This window comes from Salmo salar, chromosome 22, assembly GCF_965601325.2.
Source record: "Salmo salar chromosome 22, fSalSal1, whole genome shotgun sequence".
Classification (NCBI taxonomy): Eukaryota; Metazoa; Chordata; class Actinopteri; order Salmoniformes; family Salmonidae; genus Salmo; species Salmo salar.
This window is the reverse complement of record NC_138312.1, coordinates 53,767,025-53,789,722: the sequence shown is the minus strand read 5'-3', so window position 1 is coordinate 53,789,722 and position 22,698 is coordinate 53,767,025. Positions and strand designations below refer to the sequence as shown.

The 22,698-nt window shown below is 43.9% G+C and overlaps 1 protein-coding gene and 1 long non-coding RNA gene across 2 annotated transcripts in view; one reads left to right on the top strand and one right to left on the bottom strand.

Moving 5' to 3' along the window:
• Nucleotides 1-3,785: 3,785 nt before the first annotated feature.
• LOC106583689 (serine/threonine-protein phosphatase 4 regulatory subunit 1) overlaps nt 3,786-22,698 on the bottom strand; it is a 32,332-nt gene continuing 13,419 nt past the window's right edge. The window contains exons 9-20 of the mRNA XM_014168186.3: nt 22,121-22,279; nt 20,152-20,276; nt 17,873-18,315; nt 16,933-17,240; nt 14,789-14,869; nt 13,752-13,937; nt 13,055-13,216; nt 11,934-12,034; nt 11,111-11,231; nt 9,033-9,167; nt 8,605-8,746; nt 3,786-5,680 (exon numbers count right to left, since the gene is read on the bottom strand). Of these exons, the coding sequence (XP_014023661.3) occupies nt 5,535-5,680; nt 8,605-8,746; nt 9,033-9,167; nt 11,111-11,231; nt 11,934-12,034; nt 13,055-13,216; nt 13,752-13,937; nt 14,789-14,869; nt 16,933-17,240; nt 17,873-18,315; nt 20,152-20,276; nt 22,121-22,279 (2,109 nt within the window). The 3' untranslated portion in view covers nt 3,786-5,534. The remainder of the gene's footprint in view (nt 5,681-8,604; nt 8,747-9,032; nt 9,168-11,110; nt 11,232-11,933; nt 12,035-13,054; nt 13,217-13,751; nt 13,938-14,788; nt 14,870-16,932; nt 17,241-17,872; nt 18,316-20,151; nt 20,277-22,120; nt 22,280-22,698) is intronic.
• LOC145862646 (uncharacterized) lies at nt 5,464-8,115 on the top strand. Its single transcript, XR_014382218.1, has 2 exons — nt 5,464-5,698; nt 6,279-8,115. It is a non-coding gene; the product is annotated as an uncharacterized LOC145862646 (long non-coding RNA).

The following is a 22,698-nucleotide window of genomic DNA, read 5'->3' as shown; positions in this document are numbered from 1 at the left end:
ATGATTGGGTAATTGGGGCAACACATGTCATAGATAAACTGCTGCCCATAGTGCCGCGTTGTATCTCTGTTCAGGACCCACGGCTGGTTGTTCCTGGGCTCAGGTGTTTAACCTGTTAGGGCTAGGGGGCAGTATTGACACGGCTGGATAAAAAACATACCCGATTTAATCTGGTTACCACTCCTACCCAGTAACTAGAATATGCATATACTTATTACATATGGATAGAAAACACCCTCAATTTTCTAAAACTGTTTGAATGGTGTCTGTGAGTATAACAGAACTCAAATGGCAGGTCAAAACCTGAGAGATTCCTTTACAGGAAGTGGCCTGTCTGACCATTTCTTTAACTTCTTTTCCATCTCTATCATTTACTAAGGATCTCTGCTCTAACGTGACACTTCCCACGTCGTCCATAGGCGCTCAGAGCCCGGGAAAAAACAGAATGTCGTCATTCCAGCCCCAGGCTGAAACACATTATCGCCTTTCTCAAGTGGCCGATCAAGGGACACTGGGCTTAGGCGCGTGACCCGACCGCCCCCGCCTTTGGGATTTTTTCCTCTGTTTGCCGAAAAGGAGATTCCCTGTCGGAATATTATCGCTTTTCTACGAGAAAAATGTCGTAAAAATTGATTTTAAACAGCGGTTGACATGCTTCGAAGTACGGTAATGGAATATTTAGAATTTTATTGTCACGAATTGCGCCATGCGCGCGACACTTCTTTACCATTTCGGATAGTGTCTGGAACGCACGAACAAAACGCCGCTATTCGGATATAACGATGGATTATTTTGGACCAAACCAACATTTGTTATTGAAGTAGCAGTCCTGGGTGTGCATTCTGACGAAGACAACAAAAGGTAATCAAACTTTTATAATAGTAAATATGATTATGGTGAGTGCTAAACTTGCCGGGTGTCTAAATAGCGAGCCCGTGATGCCTGGGCTATGTACTTAGAATATTGCAAAATGTGCTTTCACCGAAAAGCTATTTTAAAATCGGACATATCGAGTGCATAGAGGAGGTCTGTATCTATAATTCTTAAAATAATTGTTATGCTTTTTGTGAACGTTTATCGTGAGTAATTTAGTAAAATGTTAGCGAATTCCCCGGAAGTTTGCGGGGGGTATGCTAGTTCTGAACGTCACATGCTAATGTAAAAAGCTGGTTTTTGATATAAATATGAACTTGATTGAACAAAACATGCATGTATTGTATAACATAATGTCCTAGGGTTGTCATCTGATGAAGATCATCAAAGGTGAGTGCTGCATTTAGCTGTCTTCTGGGTTTTGGTGACATTATATGCTGGCTTGAAAAATGGGTGTCTGATTATTTCTGGCTTGGTACTCTGCTGACATAATCTAATGTTTTGCTTTCGTTGTAAAGCCTTTTTGAAATCGGACAGTGTGGTTAGATTAACGAGAGTCTTGTCTTTAAATGGCTGTAAAATAGTCATATGTTTGAGAAATTGAAGTAATAGGATTTTTAAGGTTTTGAAAATCGCGCCACAGGCTGCCAGTGGCTGTTACGCTTGCGTCCCACCTAGCCCATAGAGGTTAAACATACTTGGGGGATGGGATATGAGAACGGGCAGGAGGGATCATCTTGATGGGGATTAAAACGGAATCAGGATATTCAGAACTGTAAGGTAGACATGGTAGTAATGGTAGAAACAGTAACTAAAGAGGATATCAAACAAACTTATTGGGCTTGCGCCGATAACTACGGTTGGGATACCTGTCTACAATTCCAATTCACGGTAATCAATAATACAAAGTCCACAGGCCCTGCAGTTGACCCATTAATAGCCCTGGCCCAAAGGAACCAGGTAGGGGAAGAAAGAGTCAATTCGACCGCATATCCTGATATGAAGGACTTCCTCCTTAGAGAAATAAACCAAGGGGAAGTAGAGGGAATCCCTAATGAGAATCTCTGGTTGAAATGGATGAATTACACAGCCAGGGCATTGGGACAAACCAATTGTTATGCATGCTCAACTGGGCGACAAACTATGTTGACTGCTCCAATGCCACAGACCATGCTCTATTGTGTGTTAGACTTGGGATCTAATCAAAAACTGTTACCTGGATAGGGTTGGCCAGATTGAAAAACGCAGCCAATCCACCTAGACACAAGAATGGCACCAAGAACTTAGGTGATTTTAATGGCTGTAAGACGGTAGTTAATGTGACTGATTTAGGTTCAGAAGCCCAAGAAAAAATTCTCAACCTTACAGCTCCTATAACTGATGTGTGGTGTGCGTGTACTAGTAAAGGGCGCATACGGCAAACACTACCAAAAGGGTGGGGTAGGTACTTGCGCCCCGGTGTTATTGGTCAAACCAGTTAGAATTAGTCATCAGAGGCCAGTTATAGGAGGCCTGATTAAGAACAGGAGGGGTTTTGACCAGAATGAGAATAGCCCCATCTGGATGGATGCTATTGGCATCCCAAGGGGAGTCCCAGATGAATACAAAGCTATGAATCAAGTAGGGGAAGGCTTTACCACTACATTCTTTTGGTGGGTGACAATAAAAAAAATGTGGATTGCATCAATTATATATATTATAATCAACAGAGATTTGTGAATCAGACTAGGGATGCGGTGAAGGGGATCTCAGCTCAGTTATCTGCCACCTCCCTCATGACCTGGCAAAATAGGTTGGCTCGATATGTTATTGGCAGAAAAGGGCGGGGTCTGTAGAATGGTGGGCGGCCATTGCTGTACTTTTATCCCAAATAATACAGCACCGGATGGGACTGTTACTAAAGCTCTGGCAGGGTTGACCGCTCTAAGTGAAGACTGAGAACTCAGGGGTTAATACATCTGTGACAGGGTGGTTTGATGAAATGTTTGGTAAATGGAAAACCATAGTAGCCACCATCTTGGGGGCTGCTATCGCTTGTATGGGTATGCTCTTATTATGTGGTTGTTGACTTATTCCTTGTGTCCGAGGGCTGGTGAGTAAGGCGTTGAATGCTGTGACCCAGCAGATGGTGAGGTATGGACCAATTCCTAACTCAGACCAATGGAATGAAGAATACATGCCTCCAGGCCTGGTAGATACTGATGATCCCTTTGACACCGATAATCTGCAATTGGATAAAACTTCCCTTAGTTCTTAGTTCTGACGTGTGAAGGTTATAGTGAAAATCTTGAAAATGAAGCGCTATAACTGGAAGTAGTGATAGAACTAACCCCTGACATTGAGAAATCAGTATTGTAAATACATTTATCCTGCTTGTGTGTAATATTTAGTCAAAGGGTGGATTGATAGAAGAATTTATGTTTAAGGTAGTGACTAAGATATTCCAACCCGAAACTGTATGACATATGAAATGTACTAGAATCATAAGACTATAAACTGATGGTGTGTAGTTTAGTCAGAATTAGAACCAAGACATTGGGTTCCTTTCTCGCCATGTAAGCAGGGTGTAGTTGCGACAACAAAGGATAAGAGGCGCTATTGACAGATAACTTGTGCAACTGTGAAACCAATAACAGAAGATTCTGTCCTCACCCAGGGTAGTGGAAAAGTACAGCCTGTCCAACTAGGGAGTAGCCCATGATAAGAACTTGTGTGTGTATAAAAAGACTAGCTCTGCACTAGAAGGGCAGAGCGCTCTCTGAATAAAGAACTGATCATTTGTATGCTGGGACTCTGTCTATTTCTTAAAACAAGAGCCTTACAACCGCTAGGATACAGATGGAGTTATAAAAAGTTCAGTTAGAGCATTGAGATTCTCGTGACAGGTTTGGAGACTACACATTACAAATGTCTTGATTTTTCTGATTTATATTATAAATTTAATTACAGAATACTAAAAATAACATTACATAAAACATATTTTAAAGAAACCATTGTAATATTCAATGGTTGTGAATTGCAAAGTTCAGATATAAAATCTTTGAACAATGGTACATAATTGAAAAGAAAATTACATTTCATAAAATGCATATATATTAACAGTCAACCATAAAAAACAAGATGGGGAAAATTGCTGATAGATGAGATGCGTTAGGTAGTATACAGACTTGAGATGCACGCCACACCGCAATCAGTTTAGGATCTCAAGTCGTGTCTATGGTCAAAAATGGGTTGCCATGTGAACAGGTGAGAAAAAAATAGATTAAAAAAAGACTACAAAAGTGACTTGGTGACAGCTCCCATTATATCCACACTCATGTCTCTACAGAAAACCCTAAAACTGGCCTTGGATCTCCTCACTATACAGGTTAAGCTATACAATGCTTGCCAATGTTCGTACGTTTTTTATTCTCCAACATACTCATTTCACAACTAATGAGATATAATAGTCAGTGCATCTTGGAACATAAACCCAGGGCACACAACCATATTGTACAATTGATTGTGGTCAGTGCAGTGGTACAACTGACCGAAAAGACAAAATGGGATTGGAATCCACAATGTTGAAGTGGATTTACATTTTTATTAATTTAACCTTTATTTTACTAGGCAAGTCAGTTAAGAACAAATTCTTATTTACAATGACGGACTACACCGTGGATAAGGGGGAGTGCTTCACCACACTATCAATCTCTTTTTCTGCTTCTTCTTTCTACAGGTTTACAACAAACTGTCACTTTATCATAAGCCCTTGAGTCGTGAACACCCAAAATAACCCAAAAACACAATTGAAGGCCTGCATCCATATTCCCTATACAGTGCAATTTTTTGACCAAAGCCCTATGGCCCTGGTCAAAAGTAGTGCACTATAAAGGGAATAGGGTGCCATTTGGATGCAAAATTGACTGTCAGAGGTCCCACTGACACCAGAGGTCCTGCTGACACCCAAGGTTTATTCAGGGGAGAGCAGCGTTACAGAATGTACAGATGCATTGTATATAGAAGAATCACAATTCTAGTGTGTCTATCTATACATTACATTTCTATCAGTGACGTTCTTAAGCGCTGCACCTCATTCTATAAGCTTAACGCCCCTATGGCAAAACTGGCCTGAGTAATGTCCAAGCAGAGGTATTTCATTGGTCTCTGGTAGACTTGGATCACATTATTGACATGGTAAACACACAGAGGGAAGAAGCCATGAGTTCATTAACATATTTTGTTTCGTGCCGAGTGGTGCGGTTGTTCATTCTCCTAAGCAGTAGTGGTTGTCGTTGAAGACAAGATGAAAAGAGAGAGAGAGAGAGAAACCGTGATGAGACCAGAGGACCTGAGAGAACCAGCTGGATACGGATGGGTTGAGGTGACTCGACGACGGGACGCGAGCCGAACCGCAAGGTACGTTGTTTTCTACCTGGGATCGGACGCCAATTTGCGGTGGCTGGTTTAGCTTAGCTAGGTGCTGTTTTCAGATCAAGTGTGCGTGTATGAGTGTCTGTGTATGAGAGTGTGTGTGTGTATGAGTGTTTGAGAGAGAGAGAGAGCACATGACTGATTGTATGTTTATGTATCAGTGCCTTTATTTCTTGCAGGCGAGTGGTCTGGTCAGGTCTGATGCTGGTGGTAGTTATTGGCTGTGGGTCGGAGCAGGCTGGCTGGTTCTAGATTAAGGCAGAAGTGTCCATAAGCATCATGTTGGGGTCCAGGCTGGCAAAGAAGCGTACGTCTCTGTCCTTGTCCGCCTGCAGGGTCATCACCGTCTCCTCCAGCTCTTCTAAGTAGGCACTGCCCGGCTCTTTGAAGTACGCTGCAAGTACAAAGTCAAGTCAGTATTTATTTAAAGTGCATTTTACATGGGTCACAACTATAGAAATATAATTACTAGAATGGGTGTCCCAATTCAAGTCAATGAGGCCCTAATGGGTGGACCAGTGGGCAGTACTTAACAATTAAATATAAGAATGTAGGAAACTGGGGAAATATGGAGAACTATAGGAAACAATGAGGACTAGAGGGAAAAACCTTAACAAAATGAAGGGAGAAAATAGTCCACAGAAGAGAGAGGGAAAACAATATTCTAAGTGGTATGCTCGTTTGGATATTGGAACATACTGCGTAACACATTTTGGGAGGAGAAAAAAAACAACAACACGCAACGAGAGAGAAAATCTGTTGAAACTGGGAAAGACTCACTAACTGGATGTCGCTCTGGATAAATGACTAAAATGTAAATGTACCTGCAAGACCAGTCACCATTTATTATCATGTAGTGTGCTTGACTTGCCTATTGGTATTGCTCTATTCAATATAATTAGTAGTTATGCTCTTAGTAGTTATGCTCTTCTCTTGCTATTTATTAATTTCATGTGTATTGCATCATACGTGCATTTCTGTTTCTATTTAAGCAATAAGGCGGAGTGGGTTGAGTCACTGACGTGGTCTTCCTGTCTGGGTTGGCGCCCCCCCCCTTGGGTTGTGCCATGGCGGAGATCGTTGTGGGCTATACTCGGCCTTGTCTTAGGACGGTAAGTTGGTGGTTGGAGACATCCCTCTAGTGGTGTGGGGGCTGTGCTTTGGAAAGTGGGTGGGGTTATATCCTGCCTGTTTGGCCCTGTCCGGGGGTATCATCGGATGGGGCCACAGTGTCTTCTGATCCCTCCTGTCTCAGCCTCCAGTATTTATGCTGCAGTAGTTTATGTGTCGGGGGGCTAGGGTCAGTCTGTTACATCTGGAGTATTTCTCTTGTCTTATCCGGTGTCCTGTGTGAATTTAAATATGCTCTCTCTAATTCTCTCTTTCTGTCTTTCTCTCGGAGGACCTGAGCCCTAGGACCATGCCTCAGGACTACCTGGCATGATGACTCCTTGCTGTCCCCAGTCCACCTGGCCGTGCTGCTGCTCCAGTTTCAACTGTTCTGCCTGCGGCTATGGAACCCTGACCTGTTCACCGGACGTGCTTGTTGCACCCTCGACAACTACTATGATTATTATTATTTGACCATTCTGGTCATTTATGAACATTTTAACATCTTGACCATGTTCTGTTATAATATCCACCCTGCACAGCCAGAAGAGGACAGGCCACCCCTCATAGCCTGGTTCCTCTCTAGGTTTCTTCCTAGGTTTTTGGCCTTTCTAGGGAGTTTTTCCTAGGGAGTTTTTCCTAGCCAACGTGCTTCTTTCACATGCATTGCTTGCTGTTTGGGGTTTTAGGCTGGGTTTCTGTACAGCACTTTGAGATATCAGCTGATGTACGAAGGGCTATATAAATAGATTTGATTTGGTATATGGCCAATATACCACGGCTAAGGACTGTTCTTAAGCATGACGCAACACGGAGTGACTGGATATAGCCCTTAGCCGTGGTATATTGGCCATAACCCACAAACCCCAGAGGTGCCTTATTGCTATTATAAACTGGTTACCATTGTAATAAGAGCAGTAAAAATACATGTTTTGTCATACCTGTGGTATATGGTCTGATTACAGTACCACGGCTGTCAGCCAATCAGTATTCAGGGCTCGAACCATCCAGGTTAGAATCTGTTTAAGAATATTCCCATACACATTATGTCAATCAAGTCCTCTGTTTGAAACACTGGAGGTTGCCTTGCATCACTAAAAGGAGAGATATCTATCTATCTATCTATCTATCTATCTATCTGGTGTGAGCTATCTCACTTGTCACCCCCAAAGCCAATTCCTCCTTTGGCCGCCTCTCCTTCCAGTTCTCTGCTGCCAATGACTGGAACGAACTACAAAAATCTCTGAAACTGGAAACACTTATCTCCCTCACTAGCTTTAAGCACCAGCTGTCAGAGCAGCTCACAGATCACTGCACCTGTACATAGCCCATCTATAAATAGCCCAAACAACTACCTCTTCCCCTACTGTATTTATTTAGCTCCTTTGCACCCCAGTATTTCTACTTTGCACACTCATCTACTGTCAAATCTATCATTCCAGTGATTTAATTGCTATATTGTATTTACTTCGCCACCATGGCCTATTTATTGCCTTTACCTCCCTTATCTCACCTCATTTGCTCACGTTGTATATACACTTATTTTTCTACTGTATTATTGACTGTATGTTTGTTTTACTCCATGTGTAACTCTGTGTTGTTATATGTGTCGAACTGCTTTGCTTCATCTTGGCCAGGTCGCAGTTGTAAATGAGAACTTGTTCTCAACTTGCCTACCTGGTTAAATAAAGGTGAAATAAAATAAAAATGTTAACATGCTCCATGGCTCAGGACGAAAGGCTGTTTTGGCTCAGCTCATTTGCTAAGAGGAAGAACTTTGCAGCTGTTTCTGATTAATAATCAATGCCATGCTGGTGGGTGGTAACATTTAAATTAAACCCAGCCCTGAAAAGAAATGTAGTGTGAAAAGAATTTGCACGTTCTCTCATAGGAAAAGACATGGCATTGACACAGATTTCACAAATGTCCCACCTTGGATTTCCCACTTCAAGTCCAAATATATCACACTTTCACTAAAATGATGACCTACTGAAGTAAATCATTTATAACATCATGGGTAAGCTCTGGCTGGCCATCATCTTTCAACTCAAAAAAGTGGATTTTCTGGTGTGAGCTTTTAAAATGTGAGAGACATATTCCCTCTCAAAGACAAATTATGTTCTATTTCATTCTTGACTTTCTCAATAGCATAAAGCATCTACATGCATGAAACATATTATTGGGTAGATAAGAGGGCCCAGTCTTTACCTTTCTCCATGACACTCTGCCGCATTGCTTTAGCCACCAGCACGCGGACGTTGGCCACGGGGTCCAACGACAGGCTGAGGAGACTGGGGAGGAGGTGCTGGGCAAACTGGTCCATTGGCATACAGTCCTCCTCCACGATGGCCTGGGGAACACAGCGGAGAGTGAGTTAATAGAAAAACAGCAGGGTTGTGTTCATTAGGGAATGCAACAGAAAATGTTTTAAAAATCAGTTTGGTGCCTTCTGTTTGGTGCCTAATGAACATGACCAAGCAGTCAGGCATACAATTCTCACATCCACCTTCTTTCAGAATAGTGCTATGGCAAGCATGGCTGATGCAATTTCACACTAAAACATTTTTTGAAGGCAGCAGCTATTGGGATTAGTGTTTGTATGGATTTATTTTCATAAATACTATGTGTGTCCTGACCTGGCAAATGAAGGCAAAGGCCTGGCGGCCCACCCATTTTGGACAGTGGCAGAAGCGGACGATGAGCTCGTTGATGAAGTTCAGGCCAAGCTCGCGGGCTCCACACGCATACATCTTCTGTAAGATCTCCACCACCTGGGACAGACAAGATGATATTTGATGACATTTCCACAATAGGAGGTCAAAATAACAGTATGAAATTGTGTATGAACCATTTGAAGAAAATGCCTGGAATTTCAGCCTGTTCAGGAAGGATGGATCTTTTGGCCCACATCATGACGTGATCTGATTATAATAAACCAATGACTGTTCATCTGGGTAATGGGGTGGGCTGTAGACCATCCTATCAGGGCTGTGTATGTAAATACAAGATATGACCAAAAGTATGTGGACACCTTGTCGAACATCTCATTTCTTAATCATCAGCATTAATATGGAGTTGGTCCCCCCTTTGCTGTTATAACAGCCTCCACTCTTCTGGGAAGGCTTTCCACTAGATGTTGAAATATTGTTGCGGGTACTTCATTGTCATGCTGAAACAGGAGAAGGCCTTACCCAAACTTTTGTTACAAAATCTAGAAATTCATTGTATGCTGTAGCATTAAGATTTCCCTCAACTGGAACGAAAGGGCCAAGCCCAAACAATGAAAAACAGCCTCAGACCATTTTTTACAGTTGGTACTATGCATTCGGACAGGAAGCGTTCTCCTGGCATCCGTGAAACCCAGATGCATCCGTCAGACTGCCAGATGGTGAAGCGTGATTCATCACTCCACAGAACGCGTTTACACTGTTCCAGAGTCCAATGGCGGCCAGCTTTACACCATTTCATCCAACGCTTGGCATTACGCATGGTGATCTTAGGCTTGTGTGCAGCTGCTCGGCCATGGAAACCCATTTCACGATGCTCCCGAAGAACAGTTCTTGTGAGGACGTTGCTTCCAGAGGCAGTTTGGAACTCATTAGTGAATGTTGCGACCGAGGACAGATTTTTACACGCTACAACACTCGGCGGTCCCGTTCTGTGAGCTTGTGTGGCCTACCACTTCGTGGCTGAGCAGTTGTTGCAATTACAGTTGATCGGGACAAACTGACTTGTAGGAAATCCTATGACGATGCCACATTGAAAGTCACTGAGCCTTTCAGTAAGGCCATTCTACTTCCAGTGTTTGTCTATGGATATTGCATGGCGGTGTGCTCTATTTTACACCTGTCAGCAACAGGTGTCGCTGAAATAGCCGAATCCACTCATTTGAAGGGGTGTCCACATACTTTTGTATATATAGTGTATGTGGGATGCTGGGCTGAAGGGCGTTGTAGTTTTCATGAAGCAAATATTCAACCTAGTTCAGCGCATAAACGTGGTAATTAAATACAATGACCACAATCCATTGCGCCTGTTCTTCCTGGCTCGAACAGAGCCCGCACAACAGACTGCATGATAGGAATGTCCACAACACGACGAGAGGGATAGAGACAGTTCGTGAGGTAGCTCTACCCGATTGATAGTTGTAGGAGCTGGTAATAAGCAGTCTTGAAAGTATGCCACATCTTCTTTAAAGAACTAGTCAAATGATTTTGTCAGACAGCTCTGCAGCATACTTAGGCAGCTACCAGCTAGCCACTAGCCTAGCTAAATAGGATGACTAAAAGACAGTACAGTATGGGGAAGCACAGAAATACCGTTAGATGATTGGCTGGCTGCTACTGCCTGAGCAGAGATGAGATGATCAAATAAAAACGAAGTAATATACACAACTGAAATATTTTGTTATTTCAGTCATTTCCTATTGATGTCTACCTAATGTGGACCTGACACAGACAATGGAATATTTTCAGCCATTTGGGATGCAAACAATGTTTGGGTGCTTCCCATTCTTAAGAAAGGGAGGTCACTGCATGAAGATGAGATGACTGTCCACTTCCACAGACGTTGGTCACAATACAGACATGCGTACACAAGCACACCTCATCATTGAGGACAATATGAGTACTTCAGGCTGTTAAACAATCATTTCAAAAATCGTTGTTACATCATTCCACCCCCCAAAAGATTCAAGTCCAAATGTCATGCCTACCAGCTGGTAAGAGATCCACCGGACCTCTGACACTTTGTCTGAGCAGAGGGTCAGTGCTATTTGTCTGAGGTAGTTATACACATCATCGTGGCTGTACAACTCCATGATCAAGATCAGCTGCCTGTGGACACACACATGAAGACGTTCTGTTCAACACACACTGGCTCTTTAGGGGGGTCATCCTAAAAAAAATATATATTCTTTCTCTGATATCTTCACTCCATAAAGGAGTCCAACAATACTTCTATATGTATTGGGAGCTCAGACTAAATAAAACCAAGACTGCTTTTGTGACAACATGGAGCGCCACGTTAACCTAAGTGACAGTCTGTTTGTGCTATCATGCCAAGTCCTTGTCAGTCATTGTCATGTTTGGCTTGATGGAGTAGACAAGAGAACAAACAGATATGGGGCCAGGACCTGTGTCCACAAACTGTCTCAGAGTAGGAGTGCTGATCTAGGATCTGTCCATATAATCTTATTATGATCTAAAAGGCAAAACTGATTCTAGATCAGCACGCCTACTCCGAGACACTGAGGATACGGGCCCAATGTTAGTGATTTACTGTCATATGCCGTCCTGCTCAGGAGCATAATTCATTGGCTGATCCATCCTGCTGACCTGGATGAAACTCTGATCATTGGAAGGCCCATCCAAGTGGAACACTAAAATTGTGCATGACATCAGTCTGGTGGCAAGTGCGCCACCTATAGGGAGAAATCTGGAGGCCATGATCATAGATGAATGAGAAATATTGGCCCTGGTCTAAATGAATGGGAGACTCACCCGGCCAGCTGGTATCTAAATGAATGGGAGACTCACCCGGCCAGCTGGTATCTGAACCTCCAGTTGCGGCTGTTGTCTGTCACCATGAACTCCTGAAGCTGGTACAGGTACTCTCTCCTGTTCTCCGCATGGAGCAGCTGCCACAAGACAAGACAGAAGACAGAAAGCTTTAACACCACAGAAACAGATCCAAGTTATGGGCCGTTCCACGAAACAAGTGCCTTTTGTATAGCTTTGATATTTTCAGTAGAAATTGTGCACCGATATTGAATTTTAAAAGCCTGTTCAATTAAATGAAGTGCCCCTTAATATAGACCAAATAGAGAACTCAAGAAATCAAAATGTTTACATGAATAAAGACTGGCTAAAGTGCTAAAATTATGCATTTTTACATGTCGCTCTGTGCACCCTCTGTGACTTCTAGGAAGATTTGAATCCACATAAGCCCAAGTTTAAACCACCATTGTAAAGCCCTAGTTATTTTGTTGCTTTGACAAAGTCATTTGTGAAGGTTACTAAGATGAAATCGTCAACCCTGTTATGTACAACCCAGTTACTTTATTTGACACTTGAGATGGGAAAATGAGTTTATGACAGAATGCTTAAATTGGGTGAAACCAAAACTTTTATTATCAAGTTACGAATCTCAAAAGGCACCGAACTGGTGGAAACACCCTTATCATGTCTCCCCAAAGTTACCATTATTCATCATTACAAAACCCCTGCACAACAAATGATCATTTATTAGTGACGCAAGGCACAAGTATCAAAAGAACTGGAGACAAATGAAATAAGAGTAAAAGAGTCTACCTGTAAACTAAACATGTTGTTATTGTGAAAGAGAAATTGCTTCTATGAGAACCATATGAACCCAGTACACAGGTCAAGTCAGGCAGACATCCACATTTAAAATCCACTCTAGATTTACACGTAATATGGTAGCCTGAGTTCCAGTCTGTTTGTGCTCTCATCCCTTGTCAATGTTTGGCTCGACAATGAGCAATGGAGTTGGTAAGAAGAGCACAAACACATCTGGGACCAGGCTAGTAAAACAGCACAGCAGGTGGACCAAACGTTTTCATTTTAATATGTAGCGTATGTAGATAGCCGATTTACAATCGCTACACAGTTGCTCGTTACACGTATGGTGGTCTCACCTTGAGGAAATCATAGAGGTGTTTGAGCACGCCGATGCGCACCTCGTCCAGGTCCTTAAGGAAGCCGTTGAAGATGGGCACCAGGTCGGCCGCCGTCAGCTGGTCCCCCAGGATCAGGGCCAGATCGTGGATGGAGAACGCCAGCGTCCGGCGCACTTTCCACTGTAGGGGTAATGAGTACAACCAGGGGGTTAGCATGGCTCGTCACAAAACAAGACGTTTCCATGTTAGGGAGAATGAGGAGTATAGCCAAAATTACCTTTGTCAGGTCAGAGGTGGTAATTGGGAGTATAGCCACTGCTATTTCAGCACACTCTCTCCTCTCGACCGCTGTCCCATTTAATTTGCCCAGAAATAAGCAAACATTTGAGGTAACTGAAGTTCCTTACAGCCTTTAAGTCAAAATGACAAGCTGTACTGCTTTTGGTTGCAAACTAACAGGTCAATATTACGTCATGAGACCTGTGACCAAGCAGTCACTGGACTGGTCATTAGCATAGCAACGTGCATAGGATTTCTAACACAAATGTAACGGTTGTTTTCTGACGTTTCAATCTCCAGTGATGAGATCATGTCAATACATATTGTGTTGTTCACTTTTCGTTCCAAACCAAGCTCTTATCATTGAAGACCCTGAGTTTCCTCTGTCGTGTTCTTGGGCACGCAACGGAAAACTTTTGAATCCAAAAGCACCCACCTGTACGTCGGTGGCGAGGGTCTCGTACGTGTCCTTTAGGCAGTGCCAGTTCTGTCGGCCCAGGGTGAGGGCCACGCCAGGTAGGCTGAACGCACAATGCTTGGCGATCTCAGTGTCCACCGTCTGGGCCTGCGCCGGGTCCGTCATGGAAAGATACTGGTCCAGAAGCTGCTGGGGAATCACATTCTGGAGGAGGGAGTGGGGGGCAAAAGTGGTTTAAACTTGTTACTATCATAACCATGGCAGCAGCCCTCAGTAGAAGCGACAAAAGGGGCTGGGTTCCCAGACACGGACGAAAGCCCGATTCACATTCAACAGCTGAGACGTGAACGGACTGCTTTAAGTGTTGGTGATCTGAATGGTGTAGTTTTAGAACGTCTCATGTCGGATGCTGGGGTTTCTAAAATTCCACATGTCAAATCTTAGCTAAAGACAAGATGTGTCCGTTTAGCCAATAAGATGACATTCCGCCAGCCAAGCTTACAGCCAGCTTTCCATTTCTGTGGGGATAGCTGCAGTTAGCTAGCCTGGCTTGATAATATTTCATTGTCAAGTCACAATGTGAGCTGTTGAGCCAGCCAGTGACTGCATGTATTTCATGAAACTTGTTTGCTAAATACCTTGCTACAAGGAGCTATCAACTTTGTTACAAAGTTTCATCACTGTGCTCAACCTTTTGTATTTCAATACCCCAGTCAGCTGTTTTACAACATAGAATTCTAATTCTATTGTGTCTCGTTTTGTCTCGTCTTTCCTTTTGTTGGCTGCTGGATCTGTACCAGGCTTAAGCCCCGTCCTGGGCTCAAATGCACCATCAATGAAGATTTGCATTTTAGACCAGGACTAGGCTGAATCTGGTTCTGGAACACTGGCCCTACATCTTGTCAATCGCAATTCCTTGGACATTGGATCGTTTTACTATTCTCAGACAAAACAACTTAAAGGTAGGTGTACCCCAGACTTGACTGGATCATAAATGTCCCTCTATGTGTACAGTAACAAGGATTATTAGAAATTCAGTGTTTGACAGAACTGACCTGGGCCTTGGACTTCTCCTCACACACCTGGTTGAAAGCAGAGTCTTCTTTCCCCTCCACGCTCTCCATCAGCTCCGATTCCTGACCAACAACAGGAGTAGATACACAGACAAACATACCAGTCAGCTAGCACAGACACATTTACCAGTCAGCTAGCACAGACACATTTACCAGTCAGCTAGCACAGACACATTTACCAGTCAGCTAGCACAGACACATTTACCAGTCAGCTAGCACAGACACATTTACCAGTCAGCTAGCACAGACACATTTACCAGTCAGCTAGCACAGACACATTTACCAGTCAGCTAGCACAGATACACATTTACCAGTCAGCTAGCACAGACACATTTACCAGTCAGCTAGCACAGATACATTTACCAGTCAGCTAGCACAGACACATTTACCAGTCAGCTAGCACAGATACACATGAGGGAACTTCTGGACTGTATTTCTATCCATCAAGAGCAGCCCCAGTGTCAAAGTTCCATATAGTCTTTCTATTTAATTTATTTCACCTTTATTTAACCAGGTAGGCCAGTTGAGAACAAGTTCTCATTTACAACTGCGACCTGGCCAAGATAAAGCAAAGCAGTGCTACAAAAACAACAGAGTTACACATGGTAAAAACAGTCAATAACACAATAGAAAAATATGTATACAGTGTGTGCAAATGAAGTAAGGAGGTAAGGCAATAAATAGGCCAATAGTGGAGAAGTAATTACAATTCAGCAATTAACACATGTGCAGATGAGGATGTGCAAGAAGAAATACTAGTGTGCAAAAGAGAAGAAAAAAACAAATATGGGGATGAGGTAGGTAGTTGGTTGGATGGGCTATTTATAGACAGGCTGTGTACAGATAGCCTGTCTACAGTTGCAGTGATCGGTAAGCTGCTCTGACAGCCGATGCTTGAAGTTAGTGAGGGAGATAAGTCTCCAACTTCAGTGAGTTTTGCAATTCGTTCCAGAGAACTGGAAGGAAAGGCGGCCAAAGTAGGTGTTGGCTTTGGGGATGACAAGTGAAATATACCTGCTGGAGCGCGTGCTACAGGTGGGTGTTGCTATGGTGACCAGTGAGCTGAGTTAAGGCGGAGCTTTACCTAGCAAAGACTTATAGATGACGTAGAGCCAGTGGGTTTGGCAACGGATTTGTAGTGAGGACCAGCTAACGAGAGCATACAGGTCGCAATGGTGGGTAGTATATGGGGCTTTGGTGACAAAATGGATGGCACTGTGATAGCAAATTGGATGCAGTCTAAGTAGAGTGTTGGAGGCTATTTTGTAAATGACATCGCCGAAGTCAAGGATCGGCAGGATAGTCAGTTTTACGAGGGTATGTTTGTCATCATGAGTGAAGAAGGCTTTGTTGCGAAATAGGAAGCTGATTCTAGATTTAGTTTTGGATTGGAGATGCTTAATGTGAGTCTAGAAGGAGAGTTTACAGTCTAGCCAGACACCCAGGTATTTATAGTTGTCCACATAATCTAAGTCAGAACCGTCCAGAGTAGTGATGCTAGACCGGCGGGCGCGGGCAGCTATCGGTTGACGAGCATGCATTTACTTTTACTAGCATTTAAGAGCAGTTGGAGGCCACGGAAGGAGTGTTGTATGACATTGAAGCTCGTCTGGAGGTTTGTTAACACAGTGTCCAAAGAAGGGGCAGATGTATAGAGAATGACCCGCAGCAAGAGCGACATCATTGATATATACAGAGAAAAGAGTCGGCCCGAGAGTGGAACCCTGTGGCACCCCCATAGAGACTGCCAGAGGTCCGGACAACAGGCCCTCCGATTTGACACACTGAACTCTGAGAAGTAGTTGGTGAACCAGGCGAGGCAGTCATTTGAGAAACCAAGGCTGTTGAGTCTGCCGATAAGAATACGGTGATTGACAGAGTCAAAAGCCTTGGCCAGGTCGATGAAGACGGCTGCACAGTACTGTTTTTTTAATCGATGGTAGTTATGATATCGTTTAGCACCTTGAGTGTGGCTATGGTGCACTCGTGACCAGCTCGGAAACCGGATTGCATAGCGGAGAAGGTACGGTGGGATTCGAGATGGTCGATGATCTGTTTGTTCACTTGTCAAAGTTCAATATAGTCTCAGTGTCAAAAAGCAATTCATCAAAGTCATTTTGACTTACCACACTGCTGTGGTCCGAGTCATCCCGTACTAGGACAGGTGAGTTGGGGGGTGACTCATGAAGCTCTGGCTCCTTCTCAGTCTCAGCTTTTGCCTCTTTCTCTTTCTGTTCCTCTGTGGGTGCTGGGTCCCTGGCCTGCTGGGTTGGTGGCTCAGGTGTCTGTCTCCCCTCTGTGATCACTCTGTTCTGGGAGGACTCGTCATCTGGTTTTCCATCCTCAGGTGTCTGGCTCTCTGACTCGCCCTCCTCCTCAGACTGGCTCTCCAGCTGGGCAGCCTTTAGGGCGGCCGAGAGCACCTGTACTTGGGCTGGGAGACGCATGCGGAAAGACACACACAGTTGTGAATGTGACATTAAAAAAAAGGTACCGGAGCTCCAAGTCTAGGACCAAAAGGCTCCTCAACAGCTTCTACCCCAAAGCCATAAGACTGCTGAACAATTAATAAAAATGTTGTACACTGCTGATACTCTCTGTTTATTATCTCTGCATAGTCACTTCACCCCCACCTACATGTACAAATTACCTCAACTAACCTGTACCACTGCACACTAAATTGGTACCCGTGACCCCTGTATATAGCCTCATTGTTGTTATTCTTATTGTGTTGCTTTTTATTATTACTTTTTATTTTAGTCCACTTGGTAAATATTTTCTTAACTCTTCTTGAACTGCACTGTTGGTTAAGGGCTTTCGCGGTAAAGTCTACACTTGTTGTATACGGCGCATGTGACAAATAAAGTTTGATTAGAATACACAGGTCAAGCTCAAACTCCCAAATGTCCAGATTATTAAGTTCAGTGAGTGTTAAATAATGTTGTGAAGGTTGGATGATATCCAGCGCATTGTGTCACCATAAAACACAAGTTGTCCAAAATTATTGAACCAATTTCTTAACTTAATTAACAACCTTTGACGAGACATGTTTTCCTCAATCCTCACCTTGTACATCAGGGTCGTCCATGTGGGGCTGGAGGCAGTCCAATACCTTCTGGATCTGAGAGCAGGTGGCTGGCTCCAGACTGGACATCTTCCTGTCCTCTACCACCACCTCTTTCTTTTCTCCCTCTGTCCGAGTCCGAGGACCCTGGCCCTTCAACATCTCCAGCTCCTGGCTGATATCCGCTAACGGAGGCCTCCAGTAGAGGAAAGAGTTAAAATTCTGGTCTGTTTGTTCCGTCTCCTTGTTTTTATTATTTGTGGGAGGAAGGTTGTTGTTGCGCGCCTGGCCTTCTGGTTGGTTTTGGAGAGGAGTGTGTCTGGAGTCGCTGTCCCCCCTGGACATGGATTCTAGGGATGGGGTGGAGCGGCCATCTTGGTTAATGGGTGTGTGTGAGGGTCTCACTGTGGGGCCGTTGGAGGACTCTATGCAGAGGGGGGAATTGCTGCAACAGAGAGCCAACAAATATCAGAGAGCCCCTTTATCTCCCTCCAACTATATCAACATAATTTATTCCAAACGCATTTAAAAATAATTAAAAAAAATAATAAAATCACAACTTTAATTCAAACCCATTTAACACTAGAACTGCTAAATCAGTAATTTTGACTGCTCATGAATTGTATTAATTCATTATTACATTTTTTTTTCTCTCATGCCGTCCTCTGTCCTCGACTTTTCCAAAATAAGTCTATATAACACACTGTCGTTGTTAAAATCTTAAGTATCTCTGATAAGTATCTTATCGGGTACTGGAGTTACAACCAGTTGAATGAGGTAATGTCATTCATTGAATAGTTTCCCCCCCATTGCTCCTCCTTCTCCCAACAGTAGGGCCCGCTCCGCTCCTCCCAACAGTAGGGCCCGCTCCGCTCCTCCCAACAGTAGGGCCTGCTCTTTTCCTCCTTCTCCCAACAGTAGGGCCTGCTCTTTTCCTCCTTCTCCCAACAGTAGGGCCCGCTCTTTTCCTCCTTCTCCCAACAGTAGGGCCTGCTCTTTTCCTGCTTCTCCCAACAGTAGGGCCTGCTCTTTTCCTCCTTCTCCCAACAGTAGGGCCTGCTCTTTTCCTCCTTCTCCCAACAGTAGGGCCTGCTCTTTTCCTCCTTCTCCCAACAGTAGGGCCTGCTCTTTTCCTCCTTCTCCCAACAGTAGGGCCTGCTCTTTTCCTCCTTCTCCCAACAGTAGGGCCTGCTCCTTTCCTCCTTCTCCCAACAGTAGGGCCTGCTCCACTCCTCCTTCTCCCAACAGTAGGGCCTGCTCCACTCCTCCTTCTCCCAACAGTAGGGCCTGCTCCACTCCTCCTTCTCCAACAGTAGGGCCTGCTCCACTCCTCCTTCTCCCAACAGTAGGGCCTGCTCCACTCCTCCTTCTCCCAACAGTAGGGCCTGCTCTTTTCCTCCTTCTCCCAACAGTAGGGCCTGCTCCACTCCTTCTTCCAACAGTTGAAAGTGCAGTGCCCAGCTGATAATCACCCCGATAATGAAACTGAAACTAAACTAATTTCACAAATATATCAACAGATGAAATAAATGAAGTAAAGTATGTTGGGGAGAAAGGTGGAGAATGGGTGAGTTGATGAGCGGTCTTAGCAGTCTACTCTGGCCTACATGGAATAGACTAGACAGCGAGAGCGTGCGCAAATGTACATGCTGAACTGCTTTCAATATCTGGGAAGACATCCACATGAGGCAGCAGGTGGGAGAGTGAGGGAGAATGTGGTCATGAGGCTTATGGAACCTCATGCTGGCAAGGGGACAAATGTCACCATGGACAATTTCTTCACTTCACGGTCATTGGCAAATAAGTTGGCTTGTAAAGAAAACAAGTCTGGCCGCACCATGAACAAAGTGAAACAGGAGCTCTCTCCCTCTGCGCATAATGCAGCACCTACACAGCCATGGTGGAGTACAACAGTGCTGAAGAATGTCAAGAAGATGGGAACATAAACAGAACCGTAGACTATTACACACTACAACCAAACAAAGGTGTGCCAAAGTGTGTCAACTGTTAGGACCAGGAATAACAGCTAAATTAAATCCAACTGATGCCATCGCTTGAAGATGCACACAAGATGATATTAATTAACTGATGTCAAATCGACACTTACATTCATTATAATGAACAAAAATCACAACACACAAAACTCTAAATTCAAAGGTGAAAACAAGAAAAGACTATTGGTTAATTTTACTAGTATGGTACATTTCAAATAGTGTATTTGGACCCAGAGTGGTGCGGTGAGAACGTGTGTGTGTGTTTTGCTGTTGGTTTGTGTCCTAACCTGTCAAAGGGACACCTGGGGACCTCTAGTAGTGTGCCGTCCTCTTTGAAGTAGAGGCCCGTGGTGGAGGGGTTGGCAAAGGTGGAGATGAAGCGTCCCAAAGACTGGAAGGCAGCCTGGCGCACCTGGAGGGTGAAGAGAGCATGTCGACCACATCATTAAATACAACAACGTAGTAAAACACATAATAATATACAGTGAGGGAAAAAAGTATTTGATCCCCTGCTGATTTTGTACGTTTGCCCACTGACAAATGAATTATCAATCTATAATTTTAATGGTAGGTTTATTTGAACAGTGAGAGACAGAATAACAACAAAAGAATCCAGAAAAGCACATGTCAAAAATGTTATAAAATGATTTGCATTTTAATGAGGGAAATAAGTATTTGACCCCTCTGCAGAACATGACCAAGTACTTGGTGGCAAAACCCTTGTTGGCAATCACAGAGGTCAGACGTTTCTTGTAGTTGGCCACCAGGTTTGCACACATCTCAGGAGGGATTTTGTCCCACTCCTCTTTGCAGATCTTCTCCAAGTCATCAAGGTTTCGAGGCTGACGTTTGGCAACTCGAACCTTCAGCTCCCTCCACAGATTTTCTATGAGATCAAGGTCTGGAGACTGGCTAGGCCACTCCAGGACCTTAATGTGCTTCTTCTTGAGCCACTCCTTTGTTGCCTTGGCCGTGTGTTTTGGGTCATTGTCATGCTGGAATACCCATCCACGACCCATTTTCAATGCCCTGGCTGAGGGAAGGAGGTCCTCACCCAAGATTTGACGGTACATGGCACCGTCCATCGTCCCTTTGATGCGATGAAGTTGTCCTATCCCCTTAGCAGAAAAACACCCCCAAAGCATAATGTTTCCACCTCCATGTTTGACGGTGGGGATGGTATTCTTGGGGTCATAGGCGGCATTCCTCCTCCTCCAAACACGGCGAGTTGAGTTGATGCCAAAGAGCTCCATTTTGGTCTCATCTGACCACAACACTTTCACCCAGTTGTCCTCTGAATAAGATGTTCATTGGCAAACTTCAGACGGGCATGTATATGTGCTTTCTTGAGCAGGGGGACCTTGCGGGCGCTGCAGGATTTCAGTCCTTCAGGGCGTAGTGTGTTACCAATTGATTTCTTGGTGACTATGGTCCCAGCTGCCTTGAGATCATTGACAAGATCCTCTCATGTAGTTCTGGGCTTATTCCTCACCGTTCTCATGATCATTGCAACTCCACGAGGTGAGATCTTGCATGGAGCCCCAGGCCAAGGGAGATTGACAGTTCTTTGTGTTTCTTCCATTTGCGAATAATCGCACCAACTGTTGTCACCTTCTCACCAAGCTGCTTGGCGATGGTCTTGGAGCCCATTCCAGCCTTGTGTAGGTCTACAATCTTGTCCCTGACATCCTTGGAGAGCTCTTTGGTCTTGGCCATGGTGGAGAGTTTGGAATCTGATTGATTGATTGCTTCTGTGGACAGGTGTCTTTTATAAAGGTAACAAGCTGAGATTAGGAGCTCTCCCTTTAAGAGTGTGCTCCTAATCTCAGTTTGTTACCTGTATAAAAAGACACCTGGGAGCTAGAAATCTTTCTGATTGAGAAGGGGTCAAATACTTATTTCCCTCATTAAAATGCAAATAATTTCATAACATTTTTGACATGTGTTTTTCTGGATTCCTTTGTTGTTATTCTGTCTCTCACTGTTCAAATGAACCTACCATTAAAATTATAGACTGATCATTTCTTTGTCAGTGGGCAAACGTACAAAATCAGCAGGGGATCAAATACTTATTTCCCCTCACTGTATGTATCTCTATGATGTTCCAAATCTATCATCACTGTTAGTATTGTAAATCGTGGTCATTCATGCGAAAAACATCTCATACAAACACCACCAGAATAGAATGGTGTTTATACTGTGTGTGTGTGTGTGTGTGTGTGTGTGTGCACACGCGCATCTGGCGCAGTCTCTTACCCAGCGAGACTGGTCACTGATGAGGCTACTGAAAAGGGGGGACAGTTTAGTGCGTCGCACCTCGGGGGAGGTGGAGTTGGAGACGATCATGAAGCAGTCGGCGCACGCCTTCCGGATGCCCCACAGGCTATCAGAGCACAGGTCAAAGAACTTGGACATCTGGGCAGTGACAGAAAACAATCATTACAAGGGATGTATTCATTAGTGGAGATCGTTGCAAACTGTAGCAAAACATTTTCCAATGAAAAACGAGAATTTCTTATCAGACAAAGGTTGGTTGCGCTTAAGGAAATCACAAATATCATGGATATATGGAGGCTTAAATATCCTGACCTAGTGAGATATACATGGTGGAGGCTCTATTAGGCTAGTTACCTTGACTACTTTCTTATGTCATTCTCGCTGGCACCAAAAGTTTGAAAAGTGTTGATAGGGGACAGAATGCAGTAGGACCATAAAATAATTGCCATATACATTACTCTTACATAATGCCCACGTGGGCGAGGATATTGGAAACTTGTGACAGAGTGCGCAAAGGTGTCAAGGCAAAGGGTGGTTACTTAGAAGAATCTCAAATA